This window comes from Macaca fascicularis, chromosome 1, assembly GCF_037993035.2.
Source record: "Macaca fascicularis isolate 582-1 chromosome 1, T2T-MFA8v1.1".
NCBI lineage: Eukaryota > Metazoa > Chordata > Mammalia > Primates > Cercopithecidae > Macaca > Macaca fascicularis.
Window position 1 is genome coordinate 180801515 of NC_088375.1, and position 18962 is coordinate 180820476.

The following is an 18962-nucleotide window of genomic DNA, read 5'->3' on the forward strand; positions in this document are numbered from 1 at the left end:
TTGAGAATTCAGGTGGCAATAGTAGGGAGGATTGTGGATGGATTGGGGAGGAAGAGATATTTACACTGCTGGGTGCAGTGGCTCATGCTTGTAATCCCAGTGCTTTGGGAGGCTGAGGTGGGAGGATCACTTGAGCCCAAGAGTTTGAGACCAGCCCGGGCAAAATAATGAGACTCTGTCTCTACAAAAATTAAAAAATCAGCTGGGCATAGTGGTGCATGCGTGTAGTCCCAGCTACTTGGGAGGCTGAGGTGGGAAGATTGCTTGAGCCCAAGGGTTCAAGGCTGCAGTGAGCTATGATTGCGCCACTGCACGCCAGCCTGGGAAACAGAGTGAGATGCCATCTAAAAAAAAAAAAAAAGCATAAAGATATTTACACTGACTGCCTTCTGTATGTGTTGTATGTGTGTATATGTATTTATTATTGTACATAATTCTATATACTACTGAATCTAGATAAGGGAACTAAGCCTGACAAGAGTCTAGTGATTTGCCAAAGCTCCCCTCAGTGGCGGGGGGCAGGATTTGAACCCTTTTGGTGTGACTTCAAAACCAATGCTTGTTTTTCGAATCAGGCTGGGAGTTGTGAATTGGCTATTTCAGAGTTAGTTACTGAATGCAGAAGAGCCTATTGTTTCAAATGTTTTGATTTTCCATTAGATCATATCCCTCCTGCACCCCCACGCAGCTGGAATTAAGAAATTGCTTATGTGTTCGTTATGTTTTATTTTATTTCTGACAGTTACTTGCTGGACAGAAGAAAAGCTCGCCCTTCTGGACATTTGAATACTACCAAACATTCTTTGATGTGGACACCTACCAGGTTTGGAAACCAATTTCACCTTCGCTTTTACGTGTAATAGAGACTTGTTTCTTTAATGGTTGAACAACCAAATAATGTGAAAGCCTTTATATGCTGGAAATGGTCTTACAAAAGTAAAGGGTTATTAGCATTTGAAAATACTGTCATAAAAGCTCTAATGACTGAGTTTCAGTTTTGTAGTAGTTGAATTTATTAAAGTTAAAAAACTTCAGTAGAATTACTGCTATGTTGTTTTCCAGGTCTTTGACAGAATTAAAGGGTCTCTTTTGCCAATACCCGGGAAAAACTTTGTGAGGTTATATATCCGCAGCAATCCAGATCTCTATGGTATGTGTAGTACTGATTTGTTTACCATATTTCAGTTGACTTGGGTGAGTGTGAGGGTTGCCTGGAAACGTGGAGGACTGCACTATTGGTGGGGCATGCCATGTTTTATTTGACTCTTCTGAACTTCAGTAGCAACTCTTGGAAATAATTTTGGAGAAATACAATTATGTGTTATATTAGTGCCATGTCGTCATTACAAGTACTAGTATATCTTTCAAAGGTCTTTAAATGGGGCTGGGTGCAGTGGCTCATGCCTATAATGCCAGCAGTTTGGAAGGCTGAGATGGGAGGATCACCAGAGACTAGGAGTTTGAGACCAGTCTGGGCAACATAGCAAGACCCTGTCTCTACTGAAGGCTGGGTTGGCACAGTGGCTCCTGCTTGTAATCCCAACACTTTGGGAGGCCGAGGCAGCAGAACTGCTTGAGCCCAGTAGTTTGAAACCAGCCTGGGCAACATAAGGAGACCCTGTCTCAACTAAAAAATAAAAATAAAAATAATTTAAAAAAAAATTCTTCAAATGACATTACAACTTGAGACAAATTTAGTCACTTTGACTAAGTGGAGGTTGGACCATTTGATGTTGGAGGAGAAGGTATTCTCACACTTTTTCATTGATATGCTGAGTTCCAGCTCTGCCCTCAGATGAGCTGGCTCCTTTTAGGATTTGGTCACCAGCAGTGGAAGTCTGAAACAGGATTGGGCCAGGGATGGTTGTCATCCCTGACCTTAATGCTGTCTGAGAAAAACTCAGAGGTCCACCCCGTACTCCTGAGGAAAAGGCCCCAACAGTGGCCTGTGTTTGAGGGGAGAAGAGAGTGCTGTCCGTGTGCTAGGTGCTATACCAGAGACTGTGTGTGTACTTGATCATATCTCATTCTTGCAACAACCCTTGCAAAGTATCCCCACTTTTCAAATGAGGAAGCCGATGCTCAGTGAGGATCATTGATATATATGCTGAATCCGAAATGATAAATAGTAAAGCAGTCATATATGTTGATTTTAAATATGGACTTTAGGGAGCCTGGTGTGAAAACCATTGCATTGGCCCATGCTTTTCATCTGAGGGTTGTCAAGCGGGTGTCGCTGTCTATCTCATTCATTCTTACTTGTAGCCTGAGAACATCCTGAGGGGCAGGCTCTGTGTGTCAGTGTCTTTAGTGCCTGGCAGAGGCCTTGGCACACAGCAGGTGCTCAAACAATTTTTAGCACCTTATTTTATGCTAGGCCCTGCGCTAGAGGCTGAGGATTTAAAGATAAGGCCATAGTCCCTAGCCCCAGTGAGGAAGAAGAGAGAACACTAACATCTGTTGAATACCTTATAAGTGCCAAGCGTGGAGATAAGCACTATTTTAGTATTTTATGCTATTTTATTTCCTATACTCCAAGGTGGCCTTATCTTACAAAAGAGAAAACTGAGGTTAAGGAGATAACTTGCTCGTAGTTACAGAGTTAGCAATAATAATGGCAAACACACATATAGTGCTTATTATGTGCCAGATACTATTATTAGGGCAGTACTTATATTAACTCATTTAATCCTTATGACAGATCCAACTTTATGAGGCAGATACTATTATTATGCCCATTTTATAGATGAGGACACTGAGTCACACAGAGGTCCAGTAACTTGCCTAAGATTATACAGCTAATAAGTGCTGGGCTCAATTTTCAAATCAACACTGTAGCTCATAATCCATTTTTTCATCACTGTGCTATGCTGCCTCTCATGACAAAGCCAGGGCTTGAATCCAAGGCTTGCTTCTTTTCTGTGACACTAGTAGCCTCATTAGCTCATAGACATGGTTAAAAGAAGAAGGTACAATATAGGTGAAGTGTTTGACAGCAGAGAAGATTAGGTTTTGTTGTGGGTGGAGGTTAGAGGAAGGCAGTTAAGAAAAAGATGACAATTTGGCCGGGCGCGGTGGCTCAAGCCCGTAATCCCAGCACTTTGGGAGGCCGAGACGGGCGGATCACGAGGTCAGGAGATCGAGACCATCCTGGCTAACACGGTGAAACCCTGTCTCTATTAAAAAAATACAAAAAACTAGCCGGGCGAGATGGCGGGCGCCTGTAGTCCCAGCTACTCGGGAGGCTGAGGCAGGAGAATGGCGTAAACCCAGGAGGCGGAGCTTGTAGTGAGCTGAGATCTGGCCATTGCACTCCAGCCTGGGCCACAGAGCGAGACGCCGTCGCAAAAAAAAAAAAAAAAAAAAAAAAAGAAAAAGATGACAATTTACAGAGTGTAAGGAAAAGATTGATAACTTTGACTGAATTTCAACTAAAATTTAAAATTTCTACACAACAAAATAAACCATAAACAAAGTAAAAAAATAAACCACAGACCAGGGGACATACTTCCAATGCATGTAACTAACAAACAGTGAGAAACAAGAATATATGTCAAACTCCCACAAATTACAAGAATAATAACAAGCAACTCTGGAGAAAAAATGGCCAGTAAATATATGAAAAGATGCTTAGCCCTACCTGCAACCAGGGAAATAAAAAGTAAAATAAGATTATTTATGCTCATCATTTTAGTAAACATATACAATTTGGCTTGTCTTCGTTTATTCATTCAATTCATTCAACAAACATTGAGCTCTTACTGTTCTAATACTGGAGATACAGCAGTGAAAAGAGATAAAAATCTCTACCCTTAGGCAATTTGTAATGTACTGAGCTTAACAATAAGCAAAGAAAAGTAAAATATATAGTTTTCTAGTAATGAATGCTTAGGTGAAAATTTAAGAGCAGAGAGAAGAAGGACATGAAGTGTTTGTATAAATGTGTGAATTTGAAAATTTAAAAGGGTGAATTTTGAGTAATGACCTGAAGTAATTGGGAGTGATTTATGTAGCTAGATCTAAGGGAAGAGCACTTGAAACAGAAGGATCAGCAAGTGCAAAGGCCCTGAGGCAAGAGCTTGCCTAGTACATTCAAAGAACAGCAAGAGGCTGCTGGCACTGGATGAGAGTGAACATGGGGACCTAGAAGGAGATGAGGTGAGAGAGACTGTGGAGGGGCAGGTAAGGTCTCATAAGTCACAGTGAGGACTTTGGCATTTGCTTGAATGCAAAGCCATCGGAGGGTTTGGACAGAGGAGTAACATACTTTTTTGTTTTTTGGGACAGGATCTTGCTCTGTTGCCCAGGCTGGAGTATGGTGGCACGATAATGGCTCACCGCAGCCTCAAAATCCCGGGCTCAAGCTATCCTCCCCAACCTCATCTTCATGAGTAGCTAGGACTACAGCCATGTGCCACCATGCCGGGCTAATGTTTGTATTTTTTGTAGAGACAGGGTCTCACTATGTTGCCCAGGCTGGCCTCAAACTCCTGGCCTCAAGCAGTCCTCCTGCCTCACCCTCCCAAAGTGCTGACCTTACGGGCATGAGCCACTGCACCAAGCCAGGAGTGACACACTCTAAGTCAGATTTCATGAACATTGATATTAAGTGTGGTCAAGGATATGGAGCAGTGGAAACTTTTGTATGGTGGGTATGTAACTGGTGGGCAGGTAATTGGTACACAAATTGGAGCAGTTTGAAGATGCTCATACCCTATAATTCAGCAGTTTCACTCCTAGGTAGATAATTTTAGAGGAATTCACATATATATGGGACAACATATAGAAGAATATTATTCACTGTAGCAGTATTGCTTGTAATAGCAAATATTTAGAAACAACCGAGATATCCATCAGCAGGAGAATGGACACATTATACTACTGTATTCATACATGGAATTCTGTAGCTTAAAAAAATGAACGCGAGCTAAAAGCATAAATATAGATAAATCTCAGCACAATGATTTTAAAAAGCATGTTGTGGAAGGATATAAATAGTATGACACCATTAAAAATATATATATATTTTTGAGATGGAGTCTCATTCTGGTACCCAGGCTGGAGTGGCAAAGGTGCAGTCTTGGCTCACTACAACCTCCGCCTCCTGGGTTCAAGTGATTCTCCTGCCTCAGCCTTCCCAATTAGCTGGGACTACAGGCATGGGCCACCACACCCAGCTAATTTTTGTATTTTTAGTAGAGACGGAGTTTTACCATGTTGTTCAGGCTGATCTCGAACTCCTGACCTTAAATGATCTGTCTGCCTCGGCCTCCCAAAGTGCTGGGATTGTAGGTGTGAACCACCACGGCCGGCCTAAAAATATTTTTTAAAAGTGACATGATAGGTAACCAGTGTTTGTGTTATTCTTCGTGCTTTTCTATATGTTAGAAATTTCATAATATAAAAATGCATAATATGAAATTTTAATTATAAATACAACCTAAATTAAGGCTCTCTCTCACCCCCATCCCATAATAAGAGTAGGAATTTGGCAAGAAACAGGGAGAAGGCAGTATGAAGCAACATGGCGGGTCCTGGGATGAGTGGGTGTCGTATGTCTCTGGAGTCCAGCCTTCTGCTGGGGGTAGCTGGAGAAGTTACAGAGCCCAGATCCTGGGGCCTTTTATATCAGCCTCAGGAATTAGGATTTTGTCCTTAAGCAGTGGAGGTTCACTGAAGAGTTGCAAACAGGGGAGAGGGATGATAATAGGAGGGGGACAGAAATGCTGAGGGCTGGGAAGGTTTTCTTGCTTGTGTCCAGGGATGAGCATTGGGCCACATGGAGGTGGTGGGTGCGCAGGTGTTGGACCTTTCAGGCCACCTGAAAATATTGTTTCTCCAACTGTTCCTCTGCCAGAGTTGTTAGGTAACTTAGAGCATGGGGCAGCTAGAGAATGCTAGACAAGTCTTCAAATTAGTATAAATATCTTCCCATACCAGCCTGCCTTTAAAAAAATTAATTAATTAATATTTTAGTGACAGGGTTTCATCATGTTGCCCAGGCTGGTCTTGAACTCCTGAGCTCAAGTGATCTGCCTGCCTCGGCCTCCCAAAGTGCTGGGATTATAGGTGTGAACTAGGTGTGAGCCACTGCATTCTCCCCCACCCCCATCATTTTTTTTTGAGATGAGGTCTTGCTGTGTTGCCAAGGCTGGAGTACAGTAGCTATTCAGAGGCATAATCATAGCTCCCTGCTGCCTCAAACTCCTAGCCTCAAGTGATCCTCTCACCTCAGTGTCCTGAGTAGCTGGGACTACAGGCATATGCCACCAGGCCCAGTTCACAGGCTTCCTGTTGCCCTCAAGATAAATTCCTAACTCAACAGGGCTTCTAAGACCCCTCATGATCTGACTCTGGCCCATCTCTTCAATCTCTGGTTACTCCTGACCTGAAACTTGGCCTTGAACTGTTACCTCTTACTTCAGAGTCTCTGCTCCTGCTGTTCCCTCTTCCTGGACCTCTCTTCAGTCCTCACTTGGTGAACTCCTGTTCTTCTTTAGATCCCAGCTTACACATACCTTTCTCTAGGTTTTGCACCCTCCCTATCTGCTCCCATAGGCACCCTGTACTACCCTCTGAGATTAGATATTTTATTGACTGTCTCCCCGAAGTACATGGATGCACTAGAGGCAGTGACTGTGTCTCTGTTCCACATCATCGTGTCCCCAGTAGAGGGTAGTGGGTACTTAGTAAATAATGACTGAGAGGACATGATATTCTTGGTTTTCTAGTTATATGGGTATCGTAAGTTAATATTTTGGCCACTTGTGGTCATATGCTTGGATGGTCTCAGCTCATCTATAACACATGGTCAGTTTTATTCATTCATTCAGTAAAGCTTTTTGGCTATAGGGGTTTTGTGGTGTTTTTTTTTTTGTTTTTTTTGTTTGTTTGTTTGTTTTGCCACTCTTATGTGTGGGCCCTCAGAATAACACTGTGAAATTTAGTCCTTGGCTACAGCAGAGAGCTTTCCGTCTAGTGAGTAAAGAGACAGTTTGTGGAGAGCTAATATTGGTGACTTTTTGAAGCACCCCATTTGATTGCTTGTGTTCCTTTTCCCACACTCAGAAGCCAGTGCTTGGCTTTGAAAAGTACTAATCTGTTTCTGCTAGTCATGTCCCCTATGATAGTAATGTTCTTAATTTTGTGACGTGTCAGGGTACCTGAAATTATCCCAGAGGGTGTTGCAAAATATTAGTGAAATTGAAAAATGAAATTCATGCAATTTATTAAAATCTCTCAATCTAAAGATTGTATTTGTTCCACATAGTACTTTTTCTAGGTGGGGAGAGACAAGGATAGTATTCATGAAATCATGCAAATAATGTAAGAGATTTGCAAAACATGGTCCACTCATCTGCTCAGTGGTATATCTTAAAACTATTAAAAAAGAATAAGCTGATTTTTATGAATAGCTGTGATAGACTCTCCAGGCTATATTAAGGTGAAAATAGCAGGGTACACAGGAGGACATGTATGTATCTTATCTGTATAAAGTGTACACATACACACATATGCATTTGCTTATATACATGAGTGGAATATTCCTGGCAGTTTTCATCAGAAACAGGTTACTTGGTGAGCTTTAGGGAGGAACGATACAGAGCCAGGGCACAGAGGGGGAGTGGATCTTGCTATTCTCCATATTCTCTTTGTACCTTTTGAAACACTGGACCATATACATGTATTACTTTTTAAAAATTTTTTATTTTAATTTTTGTGGGTACATAGTAGGTGTATATAGTGCATTGTATTACTTTTTCATTAAAAAAAAGAAAAAGCCTTAAGCATACACACACACATACACACTCACACTCAACACGACCGTGGTGAACTGGTAGGTTTAATCGACTCTGCCCTCGTGTGTGCTGCTTGCCCTGCTCTTTCTGTATGCTGCAGAAGCTCTGTCTGATTTAACTTCTTTTTCTGTGATGCTAACGTTTGGCACTTAGATAAGGGAAGTAATCTTTACTTCATGTATTCTGGTGGAAGGTTTAATAAAAAGCCTGTGAATTTTCCTTTGTCGGTGGTGATCCTCTAATAAAAGAAGCTATACACAAATCAGTGTCTTCATTCACCTAATTGTGGAAGGCATTTTGGCCTTTGGATTGGAATACCAACCCCCCACCTTCTTTAAGGCAGCTAATTACTGAGTTGTGTTTGACCTTTGAAAAAAGAAAATTTCCTTTAAGCAAGTGTTGATCCCATCTAGAAAATTCATTTTCTTTTGCTAACATGAATTCAAGAGGAAGATAAGAAATTCTGTAAGAATCTAAAGGCTTGTGCTTCATTTTCTTGTTTCTGAATTTTCTGGTTTCCTTTGCAGGCCCCTTTTGGATATGTGCCACGTTGGTCTTTGCCATAGCAATTAGTGGGAATCTTTCCAACTTCTTGATCCATCTGGGAGAGAAGACATACCATTATGTGCCCGAATTCCGAAAAGGTTGGTGAATAGCTTGACTCATTTGGAATGCTGTCAGTTTCTAGCTTTGAGTTCTTTTTACCCCCTGAGCTCCTGGGCCCCATCTCTAGGTGCTGTAGCCCTGCTTTTGTGTTTTAGGGTTCAATGTATCTACTCAAATGTGTAGATGAGCTTACCACCCATCTATATAAATCCACTTAATCTTTTTCTTCTTACAGTGATAAAATATATGTTACATAAAATTTACCATTTAAATGTGTAATTCAATGGCATTAAATACATTCACAATGTTATGAGTCCATATAATCTTTGGGAAAGCTGTAAATCAAGGCCCAATAACAACTGCAATTTATTCCCCCTCCTTTTTTTGAGATAGTGTCTCACTTCATTGTCTGGGCTGGAGTGCAGTGGCGTAATCACTGCTCACTGCAGCCTCCACCTCCCTAGGCTCAGGTAATCCTCCCACCTCAGCCTCCTGAGTAGCTGGGATCATAGACATGCAACACCATACCTGGTTAGTTTTTCCATTTTTTATAGAGACAGGTCTTCCTATGTTGCCCAGGCTGATCTCAAACTCTTGGGCTCAAGTGATTCTCCCGTCTTGGCCTCCCAAGGTGCTAGGTAGGATTACAGGTGTGAGCCACCACAACTGGCCACAACTGGAATATATTTTAAGACAAGGGTACAAAATAAGTTAAAGGTGTGCATGAAGGTCTCCTGTGTGGCATTATTTGTATTATCCACATTTTGGAGACGATGGAAACATTGTTTTAAGTTGTGATGGCTCAACTAGCTGGGGTCATCTGCAATTGCCAATCACAAAGCACCTAAAGCAATGTGGAAAATTCATAACTTATTCCAAACTGGTGCCTATTCTGTTAGCAACTTTGTTGAAGAGAAATCTGGATTGGGCATGGTTGCCCATGCCTGTAATCCCAGCACTTTTGGAGGCCAAAGTGGGAGGATTGCTTGAGCTGAGGAGTTTGAGATCAGCCTGGGCAACATAGTGAGACCTTGTCTCTGAAACCCAAAGCTAAAAAAAAGTTACCGGGTATGGTGATGCATGCCTATACTCCCAGCTACTCAGGAGGCTGAGTTGTGAGGATCACTTGAGCCCAGAGATTGAGGCTGCAGTGAGCTGTGATTATACCACTGCACTCCAGCCTGGGTGACAGAGCGAGTCACTGTCTCAAAAAAAAAAAAAAGAAAAGAAAAAGAAAAAAGACACCTGGTGTGGTGGCTCACGCCTGCAATCCCAGCACTTTGGGAGGCCAAGGTGAGTGGATCACAAGGTCAGGAGTTCGAGACCACTCTGGCCAACATGGTGAAACCCCCTCTCTACTAAAAATACAAAAATTATCCGGGCACAGTGGCACGTGCCTGTAATCCCAGCTACTCAGAAGACTGAGGCAGGAGAATTGGTTGAACCCGGGAGGCGGAGGTTGCAGTTAGCCGAGATCACGCCACTACACTCCAGCCTGGGCAACAGAGAGAGAGACTCTGTCTCAAAAAAAAAAAAAAAGAAAAAAAAAAGGGAGAGAGGTCTGTAAATGATCAAACACTGGAAGGGAAAATGCAGAAATGAATGTGTCCAGGGATGGGCTTGTGAATGACATTCTTGTTTTAAAACGTCCTTTCTTGTGTCAGTATTGGTACTTAAAAGAAAAAGCAAAACAGCTTTTAGAGACCTACAGGTGACAGCTGCCCCCAAATGAGGAGGTTTGGCTTTGTCAGAGATTGACCTGTACCACTTTCTCAGTTCCCTGGCTCCCTCCCTGCCTGCTCTGCTGTCGGGGGGCTCTAAGTAGCCTGGATAAGAGCACTAGTTCTGGAACTAGACTGCTAGCTTCAGTTCCAGCTCCACCACTCACTAGTTTCTACTCTGTTGGGCAAGCTATTTCATCTGTCTTAGCCTCAGGTTCTTCGTTGGTGAAATGGAAATAATAATATTTCTGTTACAGGACTATTGTGAGAATAAAGAGTTAATACATATAAAAAGCTTAGAATAGTGGTTTGTACCAAAAAAAGTTCAATAAACATTACCTATTACTACACACACACACACACGCACACACACAAATATGTACACATATATTCAATCCCATTATTTATCCAGTAACCTTGGTTTGAATTTAACTCAATAAATATTAACCGGCTGGGCGCCGTGGCTCAAGCCCGTAATCCCAGCGCTTTGGGAGGCCGAGACGGGCAGATCACGAGGTCAGGAGATCGAGACCATCCTGGCTAATACGGTGAAACCCCGTCTCTACTAAAAATACAAAAAAAAAACTAGCCGGGCGATGTGGCAGGCGCCTGTAGTCCCAGCCACTCGGGAGGCTGAGGCAGGAGAATGGCGTAAACCCGGGAGGCGGAGCTTGCAGTGAGCTGAGATCCGGCCACTGCACTCCAGCCCGGGCGACAGAGCGAGACTCCGTCTCAAAAAAAAAAAAAAAAAAAAAAATTTTTAACCATGAGATAGAACCCTGTCTTCAACTAGTCCAATGTATGTGCATAGAAAGATATGTATTTGCCTGTATGTGTGTGTGTGTGTGTGTGTGTATGTGTGAGAGAGAGAGAGAGAGAGAGAGGTGAGAGAGACAGAGAGAGAGAGAGAATGTATCCATGTATCCTTCCTTCTTTTCTTCCCCTCTACCTTCCATGCCCACTTTCCCTTCTTGTCCATCATGGAGTCAGACTTGGATTCAATCCCAACTCTATCAAATAACCTTGATTTGAGTTTAACTCAGTAAATATTAACCATGAGATGTAGATCTTGCCTTCAAGTAGTTCAGTGGTTAGAAAACTAGTGAATGACTATTGCTGTAAACAGTTTACAGCAATAGAGCAATAATATGTTTACAATGTAAACATATTAACCTCTATATCAGAGATAAGTGTAGGTATATTGACATAGAAGAAGGAGTGACCTACTTTGCCTGGGGATCTGGAAACTCAGGGGAGTCTTTATCTGTTCTTATCCTCTTTGGCTGGGCATCCCAGTATCAGGAAGTGTTGTGATGTATATACTGGTAAAGTGGTCATTGACCCTATCAATAAACATTTTTCCATTTCATGTAAAAAGTATGAGTCACGTCTGAGATGAGATCCTGCTTCTACCAACTTGTTAATTATGTGACCTTGACCAAACAACTTAGCTTCTCTGACCCGTTTTCCTCATCTCTAAAATGACGATATAGATTGTATGAAATAAATGTAGCTGCATATTAGTTAACAAAATAAACACTAATTCTTGACTGAGCATTTATTATCGATCAGTCACTCTTCTACTTAGAACAGTTCTTACCTGCTTTTATTCATTTAATTCTCCTATTAATCTTAGAAGGTAGTATATTATTTTTCTTCCCATTTTATAGATGAGGAAACTGAGACAGGAAGGCTAAGTAACTTACCCCCCAGAGTTACTTTTCCTAGGACTAGAACCCATGGAATCTGCATACAGAATCTGTGCCCTTGACCATTATTTTACATTGCCTCTCAAAAAAGCACCGAGTGTAATACCTGATGCCCAGTAGTTGATCAGTAAGTGACAGCTATAGCCATGGGAGTAATTCCCTCCTCTTCCCTTAGTTATCCAAGAAAAAGGCAGTATATCAGCAGAATTACATTTGGCCTAATGAGGCAATTCCCAGTGTGAAAAAACTGTTCTGGGAGCTCAAAAAGTTTTGGGCATTTATGTCTTAACCAGAGTCTGACTATAATTGTTAGGGGTGCCTTTGTTCTTGCCAAGATGCATTAGGTGAGTTACCTGCTGATTTCATGTAGAAAGGGCTGATGCCATGGTTTACCTATAACTTCATGACCCTCCACTCCAGAAGAGGGAAAGGAAATCCTCCAGGGCATGCTGCTACTAGAGGAAGAGGAGAGATGTACATGGATATGCAGAATGTTGCTGTTCTGAGGAGCCACTCAATAGCTTTTTTTTTTTTTAAGAGACAGAGTCTTGCTCTGTTGCCCCGGCTGGAGTACAGTGGTATGATCTCAGCTCACTGCAAGCTCTGCCTCCCAGGTTCACACCATGCTCCTGCCTCAGTCTCCCGAGTAGCTGGGACTACAGGCACCCGCCACCACGCCCAGCTAATTTTTGTATTTTTAGTAGAGACGGGGTTTCACTGTGTTAGCCAGGATGGTCTTGATCTCCTGACCTTGTGATCCGCCCGCCTCGGCCTCCCAAAGTGCTGGGATTATAGGCATGAGCCACCACGCCTGGCTCTATTCAATAGCATTTTTGCCACAGTGGCAGAATTATTTATTTAAGGAAGAAAGTAAAACTGGAGAATATTTCAAGCAGTTAATCAGTGAGCTACATCTCCCAATTTCAGAGACAGAGGAACTCTAGAGAGCATGCAGAGTGAGTTAATCTCTACCCAGGGCTTTTTGATACATTTGCTAAAGAAGTCAGTGTCAGCTCTTGTTATACCAAGGAAGAGAACGTGTTCTTCCAAGGGGATAGTCGGTTTTTATTTGATTGAAATATCTCCTATATATAAACATTTGCAGTGTGGCCCTCTGAAGTATTTCATTTGCATAGTTCAACTGTTTAATAATATTAGTTGTTAGTTATTAAATGAATTATAAAAACCATATGAGGGACTATTGTTCCTCACCACAAAGACGAATGGTAAAGGTTCATTAATTCAACAAACATTTCTAGAGTGCCTACTGTGTGTTAGGTATTGTGCCAAGCTCAGGGATTACAGACCAGTAAGACATGATGTCATGGTCCAGTGAAGTCAATTGACATGTTAGGATTTAAGTACAATAAGGTGTTGGAAGTGCTCTGATAGTCTATTAAGGCATAATGGAGATTGAAACTTGTATCCTGTCATCCTCAGTGTCCATAGCAGCTACCATCATCTATGCCTACGCCTGGCTGGTTCCTCTTGCACTCTGGGGTTTCCTCATGTGGAGAAACAGCAAAGTTATGAACATCGTCTCCTATTCATTTCTGGAGATTGTGTGTGTCTATGGATATTCCCTCTTCATTTATATCCCCACCGCAGTAAGTACCACACTTAGGGAGCAGATTCTGAGTGATGCCCTGTTCTTGGTGGAAACTTCAACCAAGAATTTGACCTAACATCATTATTTCCAGTGCAACACTCATGTGCTCCTGAAAAATCTCCTTTGAATTTAGAAGTTCAGCATGAAAGGGGGTCTGGGGAGCCAAATGCCTTCACTGGATCTTGGGCCCTTTGTTATGAAAGTCTATGCCTCAGTCTACATGCTGGTGGTGTTCCTCCAGCCTATACTGAAAAACCAGGGTGGCAGTGGGGGCCCAGCTGCCGATTGGCTCAGGGGCCTTTGTAAACATATGTGCCTGGAATGAACGAATGCCTCCCAAGACCTCCCCCCTCCTCCTTTTCTCTTCTTTCAGATACTGTGGATTATCCCCCAGAAAGCTGTTCGTTGGATTCTAGTCATGATTGCCCTGGGCATCTCAGGATCTGTCTTGTCAATGACATTTTGGCCAGCTGTTCGTGAGGATAACCGACGGGTGGCATTGGCCACAATTGTGACAATTGTGTTGCTTCATATGCTGCTTTCTGTGGGCTGCTTGGTATGGGTTCATTCCTATATTCTTTTGGTGTGTTTTATATCCAAATGCTAAAAGACCTCAAACTGTTAGACACAACAGTTCTTTTAAAATTGACTCCATGGGCTGGGCACATTGGCTTACGCCTGTAATCCCAATATTTTGGGAGGCCCAAGTGGGTGGGTCTCTCGAGCTCAGGAGCTTAGGACCAGTCTGGGCAACATGGTGAAACCCCGTCTCTACTAAAAATACAAGAATTAGCTGGGCGTGGTGGCTTAAGCGATCCTCCCACCTCAGCCTTGCAAGTAGCTGGTACTTGGGAGGCTGAGGTGGGAGGATCGCTTGAGCCCAGGAGGTGGAGGTTGCAGGCAGCTGAGATCACACCACTGCACTCTGGCCTGGGTGACCGAGGGAGACCCTGTCTCCAAAAAAAAAAAAAAAAAATTGATTCTGTGAAATAAAATTTCATTTTAAGTAGACTCATCTACATGGGAAGTGGTGAAATTATGAGAATTTGGCTTTAGTCTTTGGTTTTGCCTAATTTCAGTAATCTGATCAGAATGTGGGGTCTGACCAGAGCAAATAGAGATGGATGAGTGTCTATATACATTTGTTCCTCAGTATTGGGGTTGTGGGGGTGTGGTTGGTTCCAGGACCCTCTATGAATACCAAAGCATGGATGCTCAAGTTCCCTATATCAAAATGGTGTACACACTTCCTCCTATGTGCTTTACATCATTTCCAGATTACTCATAATACCTAGTGCAATGTAAATGTTATGTAAATAGTTATTATATTGTTTTTTAGAATATGTGTTATTTTTATTGTCATATTGGGTTTTTTTACTTATATATTTTTAAAAAATATTTTTCATCATGGTTGGTTGAGCCTGAGGATGCCGAGCCTGTGGGTGTGGAGGGCTGACTATATAGGGTTAGGGAGCTGGGGTGGGGGATTCTGTTTTTGGATGCCTTTGCTGATTTTCTGCACATACCTAGAAAGATTTTTGAAATTTAAAGTTTTATTTAAATGTAGAAAGTTTAAAGTTTAAATTTAAAAGTGGAAATTAAAAGTTTTAAATTTGAAGGTAGAAAGCTTGAAAATGAAGTCAGATATGGGAAAGTGGAGTTACTTTTAAGGTGAACAACATTTAAATAGTGTTTGGGTTCATATGTAGATGTCTTTTTAGGGAGAGCATGTGCTTTTGAGTCAGATAAGCACAGATTGAAGACCAGCTCTGTCACTTATTGGCTGTGTGAACTTGGAGATGTTATTGTTCCTCTCTGAATCTTAATTTCTTAATCTGTGACATGGGTATATTTCCTGCCACAAGATTGTTCTGAGAGCCAAATAAAATGATATCTATAAAGCACTTAACATGGAACTTGTCCTATAAATGCCCATAAATTGGGTCCCTTTCCTTTGATCCTAAGGAGACATGGTTCTGTGTCTTCTGTATGCATTGTACACAAAATTTGCTGTCCACGGCCTTAACAAGCCCTGTTGCAGGTTTTGAAAAAAAAAATCCGAGTCCAAGAATGTTAAGGTCCCTAATGAAGGAAAGGACATGGCCATGGAAGGTGTCTTATAGCACTTAGAAAATTGTCCACATGGCCGGGCGCGGTGGCTCAAGCCTGTAATCCCAGCACTTTGGGAGGCCGAGACGGGCGGATCACGAGGTCAGGAGATCGAGACCATCCTGGCTAACACGGTGAAACCCCGTCTCTACTAAAAAAAAAAATACAAAAAACTAGCCGGGTGAAGTGGCGGGCGCCTGTAGTCCCAGCTACTTGGGAGGCTGAGGCAGGAGAATGGCGTGAACCCGGGAGGCGGAGCTTGCAGTGAGCTGAGATCCGGCCACTGCACTCCAGCCTGGGCGACAGAGCATGACTCCGTCTCAAAAAAAAAAAAAAGAAAGAAAATTGTCCACATGGCAGGTTTCCAAACCCTTGGTCATGTTTTGCAATTTTAGGAGTAAATGTTTCTTTGGCATCATTTGATCTTTAACATTTTTGTGTAGATAACCTGTCTCATTAAATGCATCAATGAGATCCCAATGCTTTATCATTAAACAAGTTTCATAAAAAGTGCCAAGTTGTGAAACACAAACCTAGTTTACATGCACTTTACATGTGCGTAAGCTTTAAACCCTTGAGGCGGGCCTGTTGGTTTGACTCATGGCAGAATGACACTATTCATTTCTGGCACTTGGAATCTCTGAGTTGATCACTTAAAATGCTGCAGTGATTCTTCTGGAACTTTTCTGTCTGCTGAAGAACATCCTTTTCATTGTGACCAACTCTCACTGGCATCTCTTGTCCCTCACTGGCATCTCCCGTCTCTCTTCTGAAGTTCTTCCGCTCATGTACATGGCTGAGAAGTTGGTGAGGAGAAGGAGGCAGGAGAGGAAGCATTGCCTTTCTCATTTCTCTAAGGAATAGGAGCAGGGCAGGTTGAGCAGTGGAGCAGGGAGGTATTATGGTTATTATTAAGAACCCATTTCAGGCCAGGCTTGGTGGCTCACACCCATAATCCCGGCACTTTGGGAGGAAGTCGCAGGCAGATTGCTTGAGCTCAGGAGTTTGAGACTAGCCTGGGCAACATGGTTAAACCCTGTCTTTACCAAAAATATAAAAAAATCAGCCAGGTATGGTGGCATGTGCTTGTAGTCTCAGCTACTAGGGAGGCTGAGGTGTGAGAATCGCTTGAGCCCAGGAGGTGGAGGTTGCAGTGAACTGAGATTGCGCCACTGCACCCCAGCCTGGGTGACAGAGCGAGACTTCATCTCAAAAAAAACCAAAAAACAAAAAAAGAACCCATTTCATCTAGTACCTATGGCAGGACCTTTTACCTCCTGTGCCTATTGTTCCGTTTCGGGGCAGAAGGCGCTGAACCCAGGATTTACCTGCCCATCTCGCTGCTCAGGAACTTTCTGAAAGAGAGTATAATTCTGAAGCAGGGAGTGCCCTGGACTGAGAGGTGCTCAGCGCTGCAAACATAGGCAACAGACTTGCTTCTCAGAACCTTGGTTTCCTCATCTGTGAAAGGGATTGTTGTTTTCATGGGGTTTTGTGAGATGCCGTGAGCTGGCTGTGAAAGCCCTCCACATACTGTGAAGTGTTCCTCAGATGCAAAGTCATTAAAGGAGCCTGTGTTGTCAGACGCGGCCAGGGCCAGTATGCTGCTTATTCCTCCACAGCACCCAAGTGAGAGTGGTCCAAGGTCCCACAACTAGTACTGGGGCCAAAGCTGAAGTCTCCCACTCTTAATGACAATGCCCTTCCTTGATGCCTCTCACTGACATCTTCTCATCTCTCCTGAACTTTTTACCCATTACACACCTGGATGAGAAAGCAGTGGAGATGAAGAGGCAGGAGAAGAGGCCGTTCAGTCTGTAAGGGACTCAGAGGAGCAGCACGGGTTGGACTGTGGAGCAGGGAGGTCCTTGTGGGGTGCAGGGCCTCTTCCTGGAGCGGAAGGCACAGTTTTCTCCTTCTGGAGGAAGGGAACCATCCTGTGGTCAGGTGTCTAGCCAGGGGCCCACCATGCCTGGGTTTTGTTCTCCACAGTGACCAGCCCCTCCTTTTTCTTCTGGAGGTGTTGTTTACTGCAGAAGGACTGAGCCAGAAGTTAGGAAACTTGGGTTCCAGTCCCAGCTCCACTACCGCCTGCTTGGGTGATTTCCCTTCTCTGGATTCCTGCCCTCACTTAGAAACGGGCCAATCGTGCATGCCATGGCAACGTCTTTACTGTTGCAAGGATTGAATGATATATGCAGCATGGAAAATATGATGAGTCATGTAAATGGAAGACATTATTGTTAAGGCAGAGGGAGGAACTGGCAGGGGAGTTATTTGAGCTGAGGGGTACCGGCTGAACCAGACAGCTTGGCTTGCGCACTCTCCCCTGGGGAACACAGATTGGTGTTTTTGCCTTAGTGCAGTGAAGCATATAACAGCCCCACACCTGCCAGGGGCCCCTCGGTGATTGCACATGTAAATGATGTCTAAGTTATACCAGAACACATCTGGCAGGGATGGCTAAGGAAGCACCTAGAGGCTGCACCCCTGGTGTATGTTGGGAGATGTACAAGCCTAAGTTTGAGGTGGTTACTGCCGGCTTTTACAGGGAACTGTGCCCTGCCCCTACTCACAGAGAGCCTGCTGATTCAGCTTCGAGGTCTCCATGGTGCCTAGATCTGGACTGGACATAGACTAGGCAACAAATCGCAGGAAGTGGTGGAGAATTAGAAGAGCACAGACTATGGAGATGGACTCAACTGGATTGAAATCCTAGCTCAGACACATAGTTGTCTAGCCTTGGGAAAATTCCATCTGTTTGAGTCTCAGCTTTCTCATCTTTAAAAGGGATAAAACGGCCTGTTATAGCATTTTTTGAGCAGATTAATGATCAAGTATGTGTCTGGTGCACAGTAGGCATTCCCCAAATGATGGCTGTGATTATTATTAAGCATTTGTGGAATTAATGAATCATAGAATTCAAGATTGTTCAAGGAATGGTCCTAAGAGATCATCTTTTCTTTTTCCAGTCAGGGTTTCCCTCTGTCACCCAGGCTGGAGTGCAGCAGTGTGATCTAGGCTCACTGCAACCTCTGCCTCCTGGGCTCAAGCAATTCTTGTCCCTCAGCCTCCTGAGTAGCTGGGATGACAGGCATGCGCCACCACGCCTGGCTAATTTTTGTATTTTTAGTAGAGGTGGGCTTTTGCCATGTTGGCCGTGCTGGTCTTGAACTCCTGGCCTCAAATGATCCACCTTCCTTGGCCCCCCAAAATGCTGGGATTACAGGTGTGAGCCACCACATCCAGCTGAGATCTTATTTATTTGCCTGCCTGCCTGCCTGCCTGCCTGCCTTCCTTCCTTCCTGCCTTCCTTCCTTCCTTCCGTCCGTCCTTCCTTCCGTCCTTCCTTCCTTCCTTCCTTCTTTCCTTCCTTCCTTCCTTCCTTCCCTGCCTTCTCTCTCTTTCT

At 43.3% G+C, this 18962-nt stretch overlaps 1 protein-coding gene across 5 annotated transcripts in view; it reads left to right on the forward strand.

Annotated features, from left to right (window-relative positions):
* Positions 1 to 18962, forward strand: part of YIPF1 (Yip1 domain family member 1) — a 40603-nt gene that overhangs the window by 11073 nt on the left and 10568 nt on the right. For all 5 annotated transcript variants that reach the window (XR_273801.4, XR_273802.4, XR_006692060.2 and 2 more), the window contains 5 exons: positions 743 to 823; positions 1063 to 1150; positions 8327 to 8443; positions 13276 to 13442; positions 13818 to 14000. Coding sequence is in view for 2 of the 5 variants with exons in the window: in XM_005543314.4 (XP_005543371.1) it covers positions 743 to 823; positions 1063 to 1150; positions 8327 to 8443; positions 13276 to 13442; positions 13818 to 14000 (636 nt within the window). In the remaining 3 variants the exon portion in view is untranslated. The remainder of the gene's footprint in view (positions 1 to 742; positions 824 to 1062; positions 1151 to 8326; positions 8444 to 13275; positions 13443 to 13817; positions 14001 to 18962) is intronic.